Raw genomic sequence first — 18,476 nt, forward strand, 5'->3', positions numbered from 1 at the left:
AGAGGAATGGGAGGTGATGAGAAAAGAAGGAGAATAAAGGAAGTATATGACATGAAAGCAGAAAGGAGGCTGTGTGTGTGGGTGGGGAAAGAAGGGAGGCGAAACAGAGGGCAAGGACAATAAAAACAAAATTGCTTGAAAAATCACCAGAACAAAACCTAATTATTTGTATGCTAATTCACAAAAAAGAATGTTCTGATGAGGCTTTAGTGATCATTTAGAGAAAAATAGCAAAAGTATTCTGATCTATATTGACATTCAAAGACATTCAAATCTGCTTTCCCATTAGGTCATGAGAGGAGCAGAAGCTGTGGTTCTGATCCACTCCAGAAGGCCCACTGAGTCCTCCTTAAATAAGCCTTATGCCTTTTGTCCACATGATCCAAGGTCTATATCCTCCACACCCTTTCAAAGAAGGAAGGAAAATAAGTTAATAGAAAAAAAAAAATAAAAGAAAATTTCTCTATGGCGCTAGGGCAATCTTTCCCCCAAGATCTCTGCCGCATCTTTCTCTATTATTTATTTCATTATTCTGAATAGAACCATGTGTCTGCTTTCAATGAATTGCAGCTTATCATTAGGACCTTTGACTTATTCATATTTTCTAGACAAGTTGGTACTTGTCTGCCACAGAATGTAAGAAAAGAGTGTATGGATAAAAAGCAAATGAAGGCTGCCATATATGCATTTAATTAGGCCTTACTAAAATTGGAACTCCTTTCTTCAAATCCGAATTTAATCATAGTTTGGACTGCAATGTTCATGATGCCATAGATGTCTGAAGAGTGGGCTCCTCAGTAGCCTTGCTGGCATGAACAGATATAATTGATTGTTCTCATACATAGTCACATTCTCCTAGGCTAAGAAGAACCTTGATCTGTCCTGGACTTCAAGGTGGGCACTTGTGCCTGAGAAAGGCCATTGATGTCTATTTCAATTAATGAAGAGATAATGACACCTTCCACTACTTTTCACTCTCTTTATATTATCTTCCATGGTCAAAGTGACCAGGATTTAATTCAATGGTACCAGATACAATAAAATTGAGTAAAAATGACAATTCTTATTTTTAATCATGAGCAAATTCTCTTCTGAATGAATTGGTTTTCTTATTTTTGTAAAAACATCAACTTCAGTGGTAATTGCCTTATACCTTCAATTCTCAGACTTTCTAGCTCTTCCTCCATATACTTCACTTATTTGAAAACTTTTGCTGGAGTATAGAATAAAATCATTATAGTTTGTGTGATAAAAGCCTCTCTCCATTAGTATGATGGTGACCATGATGAGGGCTTCTCTCTCGGGGAGTGTGGCAGAAGCTCCATTTGGCCTTTTGCAAATATCACCTTAAATCCTCCTATCAGTTCTGTAATTATCATTGACATTTCACATGCAAGAAACCTGAAATCCAAGTTTAAGCGACTTGCACAGTGTCATCAGTAAAAAGCAGAACTAGGGTTTCTCTGATTTCAGAAATTTCCTACCTTTCTTTTCTTCTCACTGCTATACTCAAAGTACTCACGACTTCTCTAAATTCTACATGGTTTTTGTATATCTCTCTGGTTAATCCTTCTGTCTCATATTTCTAGCACAGTGGCCATTCCCATTCTTTGGCTGAGACGTTTGTGGACTTACATGTGAAAGCACTTCTCTTTCTAGCTCAAAGGCTTTCACATGTAGCTCAATAAATAAACACTAGGAAGAAAAAAACCACATCAAGCCGGCCAATCCTTGCTTTCCTTTCTCCTTTGTTGGCCTACCAGGCAAGGTGCCAGCAGATTTTATAAGCACCTGAGAACTGTGGTGACAAGTAGTGACTAGATTCACAGAAGCACAGTTGGCTTTGACATTTCCCTACACAGTGAGCCAGAAAGGGAGCTCACCAGCTGTGTTAGATGGAGGAGAGTGGTAAGAAGGACTGCCGGGCGCTGCTCAACCAAGGAGAGGAGAATGAACTGGTAAGGCTTCCCTCCTTTTCACGTTTCTTGAAGTACCCAAAGTTGTGGGAGGGGTTCGATTAGATGATAGACGGTGGTTCCAATGGTGCTGGTTCTAGGACCTTGAAAGGTTTGGGTATGGGGAGGCTCCATGAGAACTGTAAGGCATAGTTTCTATGTGGGAAGTCTGCAGGGACTAAGCAGGTCATGTCTCTGGATGGCAGAGTTGTTGCCAACTCCACAGGAAGAGGACCAGATGAAGCTCCCTTGCCCCTTGTAGCTTCCCAGAGTCACTGAGGTGCATTTCCCCATAGTGCTCATTGAAGTGTCCCCACTTCCAACCTGGGTAATTAAATAACTGGACAAACTCTAATGAGAACTGCAATTCTTTTCTTATTCTGCTCTTTTTTTCTGTATGTCTGAACAACCCAGGTTCAGGATGATCTGAGCAGAAGTCATGGGTTTTCTAAGACCAAGACGGATCTTAAGCACTAAGTGTGGAGGTAGCAGTGACAGATAGGTTCTTTTCCCTACTTCTCCTTCTTCCAAACATATATAAAAATTTTAAAACAGCCATTAAAATAGAAAAATTCTGTGATATCTGTTTGGCGTGAAGGAGTTGGCATTTATAATTTTATTTAATCATCACAACTCAGTAATGAAAGAACTAATCTTATTTCATGGAAAAGAAATCTGAGACCAGGGAGGTTAGGTAACTTGCCCAAGGTTGTTAGCTGGACAAGGAAGGTTGAAAATCCACCTCATTCTTGGCTTCTTTATATTCCAGCCTGTCCACACTAAAACAGTATGCCTGATGAAGATAGTGGGAAAAGGAGAGAGGTGATGAAAGGGGCAGGAGAGTGCCTGGGTGAGGGTGGGAGTGGTGGGGTGCTAGCAGTGGTGAGGCTGAAATGAATCCAAAATCTGGCATTATATATCATAAGGGTGTCAGTTTCCTGCCTCGCCTGTCTGATTTCCTATAAGAGTGGTGGGAAATCTACACCTGCATCTCCACTTGGGTTCATTTGCTGATCTAATGAAGAGATGTGACATCTACAGGTGGGCTGTCCAGTAAGGCAGCAACTAGCCACCAATGGTTTTTGAATACTAGAAAGTAGCTGATCGAATTCCAAAGGTGCTGTATGTGTTAAAGACAGCAGATTTATAGTAACTTAGTAGTAATGCTACCAATTTGTATATTAGATATACACTGAAATGCTATTCTGGCTAAGTTTAGTTGGATAGAATCTATTATGACAATTAATTCTGTCTGCTTCATGTTACTTCTTTAGTGTGGCTGTTGGATAATTGAAGATTATGACTGACCCACATTGACATTACTGACAATGATATAGTGCATTAAAACCTTCAGACTTGTGGGATTCAAAGGATTAAAATCTGCGTATCTGTTTTCAGTGCTGAATAATGGCCAGGTCTGATGCTCTTTGGATATGTATATGAGTGGCCAGGAAAGCCTCATGCTACTCTTTCTTTTTTTTTAATTTTTATTTATTTATTTTGAGAGCAAGAGACACAGAGAGAAAGACAGATAGAGGGGGAGAGAGAGAATGGGCGCGCCAGGGCTTCCAGCCTCTGCAAACGAACTCCAGACGCATGCGCCCCCTTGTGCATCTGGCTAACGTGGGACCTGGGGAACCGAGCCTCGAACCGGGGTCCTTAGGCTTAATAGGCAAGCGCTTAACCGCTAAGCCATCTCTCCAGCCCTCATGTTACTCTTTATTCTCCTCTATGTATTGTGTACACTTCTGGACACATCCACTGAAATCCCACTTTGCTGACATCATGCTGTCAGACTATTCTGTGCTGGCCTGCAGCACAAGAATTGAAACAGACCCCAAAGGAGGGAGTGGGAATGAATCTGAGATAAGAACACAAGGAATGGAGCCAAGACAAGTTCTGATCAAGGCTCAGGTTTATTCAGGCAGACACAAGCTTATATACAGAAGATAAAACTTTCTCAACAATGCCTACGTGCCTAAGGTCAGCTTCACCAGGGCCATATTGTAATGCCCCTGTGCCTGACGCATGCTTCACCTAGGCTGTATGATAAATGATGCCTTTCTATTTGGTGTCAGCTTCATCTAGGCCATAAGTATTTTGTGTTGTGTTAAGAGATCAAAAACCACCTGCAGCTCCCCAGGTCAAAGAGCAGCTGCAGCTCCCAACATCTCCCCCTTCTTTATTTATTAAAAGAATTGACTGTGCCTCTCTTAGGTTGTCAGAGGCAGAAGAACATCCTTACCCGTCATAGGACAAATGTATTATCCTTCAATATGTGTCCTGTCTTAGGTTAGATGCCTCCTCCCCCGATCTTATCCATCTCTGGCTATCAGTTGGATAAAATTCAGGGAGAATTAGGATAAAGTCTGAGGGAGCCAAGGACGTGTTCTATAGTGCATACCTCAAACCTCTGCACAAACATTCACAATAGACTTCATTAGACACTTGAAGAAAATAGGCAATAGGCATAAGAGAAGGAGAAGGCAAACTCCCACAGCTGCAAAGCTGCCTAACCAGAAACTTAGAGAGTTCCAAGCAGGCAACACAGACTTAATTGTAGCACGTAAATCATTAGCAGCCTTAGTGGAGTCAAAATCAAGATGTCTGTTCTGAATAGCTAGAATCTTTGACTGTAAACTAACCAAATCTAATGAAATGTTATCATGGTGCCAAATTCCTTCCAAGTGCATTTTGACCTTTACCCAGTCTTCATAACTAGCATTGTAAGTTTTAGAGCTGATGCAGATCCATTGGTAATCTGTATGGCATTCCAATCGAGCTCTAATCTTTATTCATTGAATTTGCTCTCCTAAATAGGTCACTACATCAAACAAAGCATCTATTTTTTTCTTCTAACTTCTTGTCTATGGCTACTTGAGTTCCCAAAGCAACAGAAATGTTTTTAACTAGATTATTAACAAAGTGTGCAGTATGAACTTCTTGTGTAAGAGCATCAGCAGCAGTAGTAATGGAAGCTAATAATGTAACAAATGTAACAATCCCAACAATAATTAAAACTACAATTCTCTTTTGTCTACTTAAACTATTTTTAACCTCCTCTAGAATTTGTATACCCTTGTCATAATACACAGGCTTTGAAAGATTAACAGGAATCATAAAAAAGGTAGGTTGTTTGACAATCATTACAGTTTCAGAATCATGAGAAATACAATTGGACAAACTACAATTATCACAGGTAACATTAAACATTCCTTCAGACCCATGATACCAAGTAATATTTATATTTCCTAACATCAGGGAATATGTTTCCTAACATAGGCCATAACAGTTCACTTTGGAAGACTATTTGAATTATTTCTGGCAGATGTAACCTTGATACCTCCCATAGCAGCAGCAATTTTCCACATGTAAGTTTGCTGATGTCCATTGTCTGACCACCACAATCCTGAGGAGAGTCCAGTAGACTTTACTGTAAGCAAGATGTAGATGACACCATATCATTAGGATCAGCAGTGTCCTCTTGTTTGATCTCATGGCCTGCATATCAGACCAAATGTTCTGGCAACCATCTGGCTCCATTTTCTTTCTGTGAAAAAATACAGATTCTCATCCCCATATTAATACAGGGTCGGGTCCACTCCATTTGTTAGTCAATAGATCTTTCCACATTACTTTTGCATACTTAGTCTTCGTTTGTGCATGCCAAAAATGGTCAGCAGCAGAAAACCCTTTTGCATCCAAAAGTAAAAAAAATAAAATAAATAAAGTATGATTTAACCATTTTGTTACTGATACCTGTGTCATTTCCCCTTATTTAGTTTTTTGTGACCAGATTTTTAATGTTCCATTTGCTCGTTCAATGATACCTTGCCTTTGGGGGTTATAAGGAATTCCAGTAACATGTTCAATATTAAAAGAAGAACAAAAGTGCTTAAATCCTGTACTTGTATATCTTGGATTATTATTTGTTTTTAGTTGTTTAGGTGCACCTAAAATATTAAAAGAATGAAGACCATGAGAAATAACATGTTTAGTAGCTTCTCCCATTTGAGCAGAAGCACAAATGAAACCAGAATAAGTGTCAATAGAAACATGTAGAAGTTTCATTTTTCTAAACTCAGGAACATGAGTTATATCCATTTGCTACAAGTGGCCAGGAGTGAAACCTCAAGGATTGACACCATGATGTGACACAGGTAAAAATGTGAGACATTGTTGACAATTTTTAACTATTTGTCGTGTTTGTTCATGTGTGATTTTATATTTAAGACGTAGAGTATTAGCATTAAGATGATGAAGCTTATGAGCATTAATAGCTTCTTTCACAGAAAAAATTCTAGTAGCCTTGTCTGTAATAGCATTTCCCAGAGTTAAGGGTTTGGGGAGGCCAGAATGAGCACGAAGGTGTTCTACATAGAAAGGTGCTGAGTGCTGGAGAATCAAAAGTTGAACCTGTGTAAGCAAATTGTAAACAGTAGAAGAAGGACTTATTTTACTACAGGTTTATAAATAAGGAACTGAGTAGACAATATATTGGCTATCAGTGTAAATATTAACAGATATAGTAGCAGTATGTTGCAATAAAGCTTTAAAGGCTGCCAGTTCTACAAATTGTGCAGACTTATAAGGAGTATTAAAAGTATATGTTTGTCCATTTAAAGAATAAGTGGCTAGGCCAGAAGAAGATCCATCTGTAAAGGCCAACATAGCATCCTTGATAGGAGAAAATTGTGTATTGCAAGGAAAAATGACTTGATGTTGTATGAAGAACTGAATCAACTTATTTTTAGGGTGATAATTATCAATGCTTCCTGCAAAACCTACCATGGATAATGCCCAAGTATCTGAAAAAGCAAAAAGCCAAGAAACCAGTTTTGAATTATAAGGCTGACAGATAACCTGTGTTTTTTTTTTTTTAATTTTTATTTATTTATTTATTTGAGAGCGACAGACACAGAGAGAAAGACAGATAGAGGGAGAGAGAGAGAATGGGTGCGCCAGGGCTTCCAGCCTCTGCAAACGAACTCCAGACGCGTGCGCCCCCTTGTGCATCTGGCTAACGTGGGACCTGGGGAACCGAGCCTCGAACCGGGGTCCTTAGGCTTCACAGGCAAGCTCTTAACCGCTAAGCCATCTCTCCAGCCCAACCTGTGGTTTTATTCCAAAATATTTAATAGATTCAGCCCTTCCTTCCATCACTACTTTAGCAACCTAGTCATAATAAGGAATGACAGTTCTTGGAGGAGAAGATGCAAGATGCACCCATAGTACAGGAGCTCCTTGCCGCAACAATCCTGTTGGAGTATATGGGGTAGGAAGTACAAGTAACCACAACTCTTTACTATAGTCAATATAAATGATAGATTGTTCTTCTATAGCCTTTTGTACTGTAATTAATGCTTTAGAAGCTTCAGGTGTAAGAGAACCAAAAGAAGAAGGATTAGAGATCCCCTGTAGTATATTAAATAAAGGTTTTAATTCATGAGTAGTAAGTTTTAAATAAGGCCTAATCCAATTAATATCTCCTAACAATTTCTGAAAATCAGTTACAGTGGTAAGGTTCTGTGTTTTAAGAGTAACTTTCTGTGGTTTAATTTGTTTTGGATATAAATAAAACCCAAGATAAGAAAAGGGGGAATCTTGTTGTACCCTTTCAGGTGGATTTTTTTTTTTTAATTTATTTATTTGAGAGAGACAGACACAGAGAGAAAGACAGATAGAGGGAGAGAGAGAGAATGGGCACGCCAGGGCTTCCAGCCTCTGCAAACGAACTCCAGACGCGTGCGCCCCCTTGTGCATCTGGCTAACGTGGGACCTGGGGAACCGAGCCTCGAACTGGGGTCCTTAGGCTTCATAGGCAAGCGCTTAACCGCTAAGCCATCTCTCCAGCCCTCAGGTGGAATTTTTAATTTCCATATAGTGACCTGTTGTTCCATGTAAGAAAAACAAGTCAAAACATCTGTCTTTTCCTTTCCAGCTAATAAAATATCATCCATATAATGAATAATATATATATATGAGGAAATTTGTTTCTTGTAGAAGCTAAAGCTTTAGCCACAAATTTATGACATAAAGTTGGACTATTACATACCTTGAGGGAGAACTTTTCATTGATATCTTTTCATAGGCTCCTTAGAATTACTAGAAGGAGCACTAAAAGCAAAATGGCAACAATCTCATAGACGTAAAGGTATAGTAAAAAAGCAATCTTTCAAGTCAATAATCACTTTAGAAAAGTCAGCCGGAATAGCTACAGGACTAGGCAGACTGGGTTGCACTGCTCCCATTAAATGCATAGTAACATTCACAGCTCTCAGATCTTGTAGTAACTGCCATTTTCCTGATTTCTTTTTAATGACAAAAAATTGGAGTATTCCAGGGTGAAGATGATTCCTCTATATGTCTTGCCTCTAATTGTTCTTGAACTAGCATTTGTGCAGCTATCAGTTTTTCCCCTGTCAAAGGCCACTGATCCACCCATACAGGATCATGAGATTTCCAATAAATAGGCTCTGTGTGGGGTGGCACGGCCTGACCAGTGGCCACTAGGGGAAATACTCTAGCCCTTGATGATTTGCATTAGAAGCTACTTGAATAGGTAATGAGTCACCTTGTCCCCATTTTCCTAATCCTTTACCAGACAAATAACCCTGTCTAAGCACTTGAGCAGTAACAATTTCATTAGGACTGCACATTAACAATTTCATTTGACTCAAAATATCTCTTCCCCACAGGTTTAAAAGCAAACTATCTATAATGTAAGGTTTACAATACCCAGTATTTCCTTCCTCATCTTCTCAAAGTAATTCTGTAGCACTCTGCTCAGGACAAGAGGATTGTCCAATACCTCTCAATTGAGTCCCTGTAGGATGCTTAGGCCAAGAAGCAGGCCAATGATTACCAGACAAAATAGTAATATGAGCTCCAGTGTCTATTAACCCTTCAAATTGCTTCCCATTTAATTTTAAAGTTAATTTTGGATGTTCCTTACTGATAGGTGAAACCCAGTAAGCATCTGATGAACCAAATCCTTGAGTCCCTTGACCCTGAACATTAGCAATTCTTCCAGTTTTTATCATTGGAAGGAGCAACAATTGAGCTATTCTCTGACAGGGCAATATTGTAAAGATTGTTTTTGGAGAAGACACCATAATTTTAAATTCTCCTGTGAAACCTGCATCAATAACTCCAGGTGCTATTTGTAATCCCTGCATAGTACTGCTACTTCTCCCCTAGATTAAGCCTACACTGTCCTTTGGCAGTGGGCCACATCCTCTGGTAGGCAATGTTTGAAGTCCCATTTCTGGAATTAACACTGTGTAGGTGGAGGAACTGAGGTCGAGTCTGGCACTCCCTGGGGTGTCTCAGAGAAGTTGGGAGACTGGCTGTAACTGGCTGCTTGAGGAACAAACTGTATTGCCCCATAAACTTGTCTTTGTGGGGCCTGGGGCCGGCCCCTCCTCCTATTTCCCTGCTGCTGGATAATAGGGTTGCCATCTCTATCTGTTTTAGATCTACATTCATTTGCCCGGTGTTTTCCTCTTTTGCACTTTGGACAAAGACCAGGAGCTGGATTAGTGGAATTTTCATTTTTTCTTTTAATTGGAAAATCTTTATTCATATGCCCTATTTTTCCACAAGAAAAGCACTTGGCAGATCTTGCTGCAGTGGCAGCCATTTGAAAAGGAGTTTCTTGTAATGCTGCAGCCATGGCTATCCCTGTGTATAGCTAGGGCCAATATCAGCACATAATCTAATATATCCTTGTAGATCAACTTTCCTTCTATAAGGCCATATAGCTGCTTTGCAAGCGCTATTTGCATTTTCATAAGCAAGCTGTTTTACAAAGTCCATACCAGTGCCAGCATCTCCAAACATTCTCCCTGCTGTTTTTTATCAATCTATCTACAAAATCAGCATAATTCTCATCAGGACCCTGTATAATCTTAGTTAAATTCTACCCTGCAGCTTCTCCCTTTGAAGGAAGACTAAACCATGCTCTATGAGCTGTTGTGGCTATTTATTGATAAACAGCAGGGGGATATGCAATTTGATTGTCATTCCCAGTATAATTTCCTTTCCCAGTAAGCATATCAACATTCCAATTACCATTCCCTGCCTGTTGATTCAACATTACAGTCTTTTGGTATAAGTCATAGAATTTTACTTTCCAAGTTTAATATTCTCTTCCTGATAAACAAGCTTTGCCTAGAGATTTTCAATCATCTGCTGTTAGAATTTTCCCTACCAATGCTTCTACAATTGACATAGTATATGGTGACGTAGGTCCGTTCCATATTGTGTATAAGATGTTTTTAATTCTTTTATGTCTTTAAAATTAAAGGAAGTATATTGCCTCATCATTTGATCACTCTGTTGAAATTCAGTTACTGGATAAGCCAATGGGAAAGCTCATGCTTCCTCATCACCTTCTTCCATGGCTTTCTGTATCACCCTTTCTAAGGGGGAGCAATTAAAAATGGGCTGAGAAGGATGCAATGAAGATATGTGGACAATTTCAGAAGGCTTCTTAGTAATACTATCTAATTCATCTTTTAACTTTCTTTTTTCTTTTTCTAGGTTTATTCTCTCCTTTAAGGTTGCCACCTCATTTTTTAATTCTGCTACATATACTTGTGTGGAGGGCATGGGGGCAGAGGGACACGGTGGGTCCCAATCTGCATGATAATTAGTGGTCTCTGCCTCTAATTCTGTTGCTGCTTCTGGCTCTAATTCCTCCTCTTCGTCATCACTATCTTCCTTAGAAACTTGTAAAGATTGTAATGTTTTATGGAATTCTTTGTGAATTACAGGTGTTCCTTTTTCAGAACTTTGATTTCTAATTTCTTCAGTGACATCTTGAGTGTGATCTAACATTTGCTTCACTAAACTATCTTTTATACCTGAATCCAAGGCATCCTTTATCAAAGACCATAAGGAAAAAGCAATTACCGGAACCTTATTAGGACCATGGGTTTGTAAAAAGACATTTAATTCTTTCCCTACTTTATCCCAATCATCTGAATCAACATTTCCCTGCTAAATAAACCAAGGGCTTGTTTTATTAATGAAATCAAAAAATTTGTTTAAAGAACTTGAAGCAATCCCAATTCCTTGTGCTTTTAAAATATCTTTTATGCTGGGCGTGGTGGCACACGCCTTTAATCCCAGCACTTGGGAGGCAGAGTTAGGAGAATCGCCATGAGTTCAAGGCCACCCTGAGACTACAGAGTTAATTCCAGGTCAGCCTGGACCAGAGTGAGACCCTACCTCGGGGGGGGGGGGGGGGGGGAATCCTTTATTACAGCAATTAGCTCCTCTTTACTCTTTGCTTGTCCCATAATGGCGCCAATTTACCTTATTCCAGAAGACTGAGTGGGCAACTCCAGTCCTCTTTTTAGTTTTACTTTCTTCCGCAGATCCTGAGGCCCCCCATATTCAGGTCCCTGTTCGGGTGCCACACTGTGCTGGCTTGCAGCATGAGAGCCAAAACAGACCCTGAAGGAGGGAGTGGGAATGAATCTGAGATAAGAACACAAGGAATGGAGCCAAGACAAGTTCTGATCAAGGCTCAGGTTTATTCAGGCAGACACAAGCTTATATACAGAAAATAAAACTTTTTTGACAATGCCTACGTGCCTAAGGTCAGCTTCACCAGGGCCATATTGTAATGCCCCTGTGCCTGGCGCATGCTTCACCTAGGCTGTATGGTAAATAATGCCTTTCCATTTGGTGCCTGCTTCTCCTAGGCCATATGATAAGGCCTTTGTGTTAAGAGATCAAAGACCACCTGCAGCTCCTGAGGTCAAAGAGCAGCTGTAGCTCCTGATAGTATTCTAGGGAGGGCAGCTGGTCATTGTGTTTTCCTTGCAAGATCTCAGTCTGGGCTGGAGAGCACAGAAGCACATCCTACTCTAGTCCACTGAATAACCTGGTGGGGTGACATAGTCTAATGAGGAAGCTACCACTTGGCTTAAAGTAACCACTGCCTTACAACTCGACACCTCAATATTGTCAGATCTATAGAATTTTAAAGGGAATGTGGAAAATGTGGAGCTTTCTGTGAAATAGCCTGATTACATACATTAAAAGTGATACACACACACACACACACACACACACACACACACACACACATATATACACACACACATACGCATACATACACAGTAAGTCAAAGCAAACAGATTCATGGCTCAGGGTACATCTTGCAGGCTGTCAGGCAGTGGCTCTTACAGTGTCTGCCTATTTCTTTTTCTAAAGGTTCTCCTATGGCCCAGTGTGACTTCTATTTACAGTCATCATTTTAAGTAAACAGTCTTCTGTGATTGTGTGAGAGAGTTTGAGGTGAAAACTAGATACTGTTGGAACAAATACTAAATTCCTCCAAGCATGTAGGAATAGCCTTAAGCATATAGGGAAAGCCTGTGAATTATTCAAGGACAGTTAGGTTATTCTGCTGAACTCAGCATGGCTGTAAAGCACTGCATTAGTTTCAAGAGCTCTGTTCTCATTCCTGTTTCCTGCTTCCAGACCCTAACTCCTACCAGGCAGCAAGCAGCTGAATGCTCACGGTCCTGGGCAGGTGTTAGGTGATGTGGAAACTCATTCTACCTGCATACCAGCCTAAGGGGTACACAGCATCACTTTATAGGTCTTGGTTGACTTATACAACCTGCTACTATAAATTCATACCCTCCTTACTACAACCTAGCTCTAAAAAGCTCTCTTCCCCTTACCTCCCCATCCCAATTCTTTACTCTGCCCAGATGATCCTGTTAGCCCTTCTCAAATTCTGTTAAATTCCTCTTAAGACTCATGGCTTCACTGACAGCCTACAGGCTCTTCTCAACACAGACTTTCAATGAGCCAGGCATAGGCTGTGTAGCACAATGCCCAGTGGAATGAGGTTTGACCTCAAGCTGACCTTGATTTGAAGTTTGCTTCTGTTAGACCCTTTATGTGACCTAAGTTACCACCTGAAGATGATACTAAGAGATGCTGTGTCAAAGTCTCCTTCTTTTTGGTTCCCATCACTGAGGTTTGAAAAATGGTAGGTGAAAAAGGATTGCAGGTAACAGTGGGGCTTCTCTGAGTCTGGATCACATTATACTTCCTCCAGTATCTCTAAGAGGGCATTACAGTGACTGTATTTCCCACACATAGGGATCTGTGGAATTTTTGGTATGTACATGTGTGTATGCATGTGTACATACATGTGAATAAATGCACAGATTCTCTCCTGAGTATTCTTCCATTGAACTTCCATAGGAAAGGTCAGGATGGTCTCAGTGAACTGTAGGTACTGTTTTGTCATTGTCACTCTTCTGGGAGGACAATCACTCTCTTTTCAGTCGGGTAGGTCTGGAGGCCTCCATTTCACAGCCCTCTGCCCACATGTACTCCTCACACTTGTGTTCTGAGCATGGTCTTCATTCTGGTCCCACTGGAGTAGTTTTACTCATATGAGTTTCAAGATCTAATCAGTCCATTTGCACTCTCCCTCTGTGCAGACACCCACCATCTGTGTGTCAAATTGAGCAGAGCAGCCCTAGAAGGAAGATGGGCTGCATGGTTTGGAGGACACAGAACTGAGAGGCAGGCATTTCCTTGCATGGCAAATTTCTCCTGTAAAACAGTGTCTAAGGCAGCAGATCTAGGCTTTAAGCAAGGCAGTCTTGCTTATCACATGGTTGTCAAAATTCTTTTGGACTTTGCTGGTGCCTATGAACAACTTACTTTCCTGATTCACAAGTTTTGAGAGGGTCATGTGTGTAAAATGCAGAAAAGGGTATAGAAGACAAAGTCTCATTTACATTGCATTCATGATGAACAAAATGAAAAGTATAAGCATACACATGTTACAAAACTAATACTTTGGGAGGAATTGTTAAGAAAAACCAGGCAATGTGATCATTGAGATTATTTCACTTCATGCATGGCCATGTATTCCTTATCCTCCATTCTCTCAATTCACTCAAAAAAGATTAATATTAGAAAGTGAATGCTGATATTTAAATCCTATACCTTAAGTTTTCATTTGTCATGTTTTTTATTAATCACTTTCATAAAGGCAAGATCATCAGTCTTCAACCAAAACCTAACTGTGGGGGAAAGATAACCACACAGGTGATAGAATCAAGACTTAAAATTTTCTCTAGGCTGCATTGTGGAAGAGAAATTGTCAAGACACAGTGTACCAGGCCTCAATACTTTTAAATTACTACTAACATATAAAGTGAGAGTGCGCACAGTTATAGCTTGGTATATATATGAGAAAGTATTTGAGCTGCTTGCTTGTTTTTATTATTATGACCAAATTTTAGTTACCAGTATAACATAACTATAAACAAAAGTGTCTTAAGAGAAGTCCATTTGAATGAATAGAAAAAAATAAAAACAATTCTGCTATAATCTATATTTTGAAGTCAACATCTCAGTGTTGTCAGATCTACAGCATTTTGAAGGGAAGTCAAGAACTTTGGAGCTGTCTGTGAAATAGCCTAATTATATAGTTTGAAATTCATTTTACAAATTGTTAAGAAAACTCACTTCAAAAATAAGATTAAGTCAAAGTAAGAAAATTATTTTCTTTAGGTGTGTTTTTATCTAAGAAATGTCTTAGCTAAGAAATTTCTAAGAAATTATATTTAATCCCCAAACTCTTTCTGAGACATTTTAAGGCTTTTATAACTCTACAACTTGCATCGTTTCAAGCTGATAAGTTTACTGTGAAACAACAAGAACCTAAGACACCATTTCAGCTGACCAGCAAGGATATGTGTAGCCTGTAGGCACCGAAAGCCTCTAAAACAGACAATAGATGCTCATGTGCCAAGAGTGGTTGCAGTGCCATCTTTGTCTAGAGAGGAATTTGAACCAGACAACTTCCAAGGTTCCTCTTCTGACTAGTGATGCTCTCATTATTCTACAAGTGGGCCTTTGAGAGCACATCTCAAAATGTGTGGACTAATATAGCTTGTATGGCAAAGACTGGTTCTAGCACCTGTCCTGGCTAATCAGTCTGGGCATTTCATTGTCTTCTGGTCTATACTTGCTATTGCCCTTGCATTTGCTTTACCAAATAAAGGTCCTTGGTTATACCTTTCAAAACTGTGCATTAGCATTTTTGTCATAATAGAAGCAGCTGACAGTACAGGAATATCTGCAACTGAGTGGCGATGTGCTTACCTTTATAGTACTGGGTGTTGAGTCCTAGACTGGGGAATGAATGGTCACTCTTGGTCCACAAAACACACCAGAAATGCAGTAGGTTGAACTAGTCAATAATCGTTCTGAACTACCCCAAGATTCAGTTTGTCTGATTTGTAATCAATAATAATTTACACACTTAATCATAAGACTTATTTTTAATAATGAATAAAGTCAGTTCCATGGGTTATTATGAGGATTAAATGACAGCTAAGTAAATCCTAAAGAAAGATGTTCTTTTTGTTTATTGTCAAAAATAGACATAAATGAAGGAGATTCAAGTCTCCCTCTTCTAGGAGTTGTGGTTCATGCCTATAATCCTTGCACGTATGAGGAAGATACAGGAAGACTGATGCAATTTTAAGGCCATCTTGGTTTCTAGACCAGCCTGGGTTATGTAGCAAGACCCTGTTTCAAAAGTAAAAACAAACAAATAGGTAACAAAGACCTCCTCTTCCTTCACGAGGCTCTCCATGGCATGAATCCAAGGATCCAAGGCAGGCTGTGTAAGTATGATGAGGCTGGTATTTATTTGGCGACATCTAGTACAAATTACCACATGTGGCCAAACCAGTAACAGAGGGTTGAGGTACAGTCACCACCACAATACCATCCATTTGCTAGGAATCATATACTAACCTAGCCTGAAAGAGCACTTGCATTGATGGAGGTAGAGGAAAGATTACAGGGTTTCAGGAATGCCCTCCATCTAACATGCAAAGGAATACAATTTGGCATGTCCACATAGACAACGATAAATAGAAACTAGGTGTTGGGACTGTTGCTTAAAAACTAAAGCTACACCATAATGAATCTAGCCTCACCGAAGGGCCCTGAGATCTCATTTCTTTGGCTATGATTCAAGAGAATCATGTCTGATGTTTCAGAAACAGCTAACTTGTTCTAAAGCTCTGGGAACATCCTTGCCCAAACAAATCACAACACAGAAACATGAAAGCAGTGCAATGCACGCACAAATGGCAGCAACAACTAACACAATTGGCATTGCCATTTCCACAAGGCAACTGCAGTGGTGAGAATTAGTTTTGTCAAGTTTTGGATGACTATGTAAATTTCTGACTTTGGGCTATAGGTGTTAGTGGAAGTGTTAGGAATTGTAAACAAAAATATTCGTTCTAAAGCATTTTAGTCACACACCACACTATTCCTACAGTGTTGGATATTTTAAGAAAAATTCAGGTAGGTAAACCCATGAACAGTAAACCAAAGAATAAAAAGAGATGTGAAAACCAAGTCAGTGTTAATAGGTTCAGATATGCATAAATGCTAGTTCTCCTGACACAATGAAGGTTCAGCAACAGGGAATGATCCCAGACTCTGGTTCTACAGCAGTAGAAGGATTTAAAAGAATTTGGAAAGAAGCCATATTTAGCTGAAACAGCACCTTCTAATCTCCCTTTCCTCAGGAATTTGGCCTATCTTTGATGGCATGCATAGGAACTACTTATACAAAGATCAAGAAATGGAAAGAATTTTAACAGTGATTTCTAAGGGCTTTTACTTCATGTATCCTCCCATTTAATCCCCATCAGGGAGGCGGTTGTGTACTCCTCTTAATTGAGGAAACGGAAACCCACCTAAGTCATACAAGGCATACCAGATCCCACTGCATAAGCACCAGAGGCAGGATGCTCTGTTACATCATTCTGTGACATTGATCCCTGCCTGCATCATTGTTATGTGTGTTTTGAGCTTGTGTTCATGCTCAAATATCTTATTGTATAGTGAACTAATTTTTGATTTAATTATATGGTTTTCTCACAGTCCCTTTCTCCAGTTTCACAGAGGTGAGCAGTTTTATTTTGGGCCTGTACTTGACTTGAGTTTTGACAAGTTGTGCTCTATGGGGAAAGTAAAATTCCACTCAAGCCACTGTATAAGCACTTTTAGAAATAACACTTCACTCTGCATATTGCCTGTGGCCAAATTATTTTGTAGTGGGTTCAACAGAATGAGCCACTTAATTTTCTGAAATTCTGTTTAATTGTGTATTACCCATGATAATATTAAAGCTAAACACATGCTGACTGCTCAAAATATTTAAGGCCTGTTGCTAAATGCTTGGTATGCATTATCTTGTTAGTTTTTCAAAACATCCCCAAATGATACTGCTATTTCTTCCACTTATGAAGAAGAAATTGAAGCATTAGAAGATGTGATGTGGAGTTCCTAAGTCACATGTCTTGTTAGGTGATGGAGGGTGACTGAACTTGACGTTCTCATGCCATGTCCCCAGCTACACAAGGACTTGGTGCTGAGCTGCAATGTTAGGAGACCTCTGTGTTAAAAGCACATTAGTATTACAGTTCCACTCCTGGTCTAGGATTCTGTATCCTGGACTGAGCAAATACTGTTTGGACTCAGGTAGATCTCCTGGCATCAATAACTCATAGTCAGAAACAAAGACTGAAAGGAATACCACTGCTTAGCTAGAAACCAAATCAGGGCTATGTGACAGTCTCTGTGCTCTTTGGCCAATTAGCAGGTGGCAGATCTTGTTCCTGGCTCCGCAGAATGTAGCCTTTTTCCATTTCCAACCTTGACCCTGTGAACTGTGACTGAAGACAGAGGCAGTCACCTCTCTTTTCCTTTGATTGAAGCTATGACCCTCTACCTGTCACCCTGAGTGTCCCTTTCACTCAACACCCCCACAGTTCTCTAATATTCACAACAGGGACACTGTCAATACTTTACTGAATATACAGATGAAAACTGAGGATTGCATGAATTAAGTCTTGAGCTCATATGAGTCAATAGGTAGCAAAACTCACTTTATGCAAGGAGCTATGTGTAACAGATTTGATATTCTGACCTTCTCACTCAATTTCCAATATCTTTAGATTATCCAGATTCTGTTTATTTTCCCCTTATGCAAAGGGTTGCTCCCCACCCCTTCCTCTCACCTACATGTCTTAGTGAGCTTTCCTGGAGTTGCATAAATACTTGGGTGAAATGTGAGTGACTCACATTTAACCAGAGGAATACTTATTGAACAAATGTAGTTGAGATTAATTGATCACAATGGAAATGTATTGTTTTAAGCTCTTATTGCAAAAACATTGATGAGCTAAGGGGAGTATCGGATTAAAACAATGCCAGCTAAAGCAGTAATTCTTTTTACTGCATTCTCAAGTTGCATCCTTGGTCACATGCCTTAGAGAAAACAAAGATGATTTACAAGAGACTTTTACCAAGGATTACCAGGCTGATTTATTGAAAAAGTAAAACCATCTTTGTGTCATTGTAACCTTGTGTATCTTCAGAATCAAACCTCAAACATGCTTGAATAAGGCCTCTAATTCTTTTTTTGTGATCATCTTGCCT

The 18,476-nt window shown here is 39.7% G+C and overlaps 1 protein-coding gene across 1 annotated transcript in view; it reads left to right on the forward strand.

Moving 5' to 3' along the window:
* Positions 1-1,826: 1,826 nt before the first annotated feature.
* Atp13a5 (ATPase 13A5) overlaps positions 1,827-18,476 on the forward strand; it is a 124,631-nt gene continuing 107,981 nt past the window's right edge. The window contains exon 1 of the mRNA XM_004654259.3: positions 1,827-1,958. Within this exon, the coding sequence (XP_004654316.2) occupies positions 1,896-1,958 (63 nt within the window). The 5' untranslated portion in view covers positions 1,827-1,895. The remainder of the gene's footprint in view (positions 1,959-18,476) is intronic.

Source organism: Jaculus jaculus, chromosome 5 (assembly GCF_020740685.1).
Source record: "Jaculus jaculus isolate mJacJac1 chromosome 5, mJacJac1.mat.Y.cur, whole genome shotgun sequence".
Taxonomy (NCBI): Eukaryota; Metazoa; Chordata; class Mammalia; order Rodentia; family Dipodidae; genus Jaculus; species Jaculus jaculus.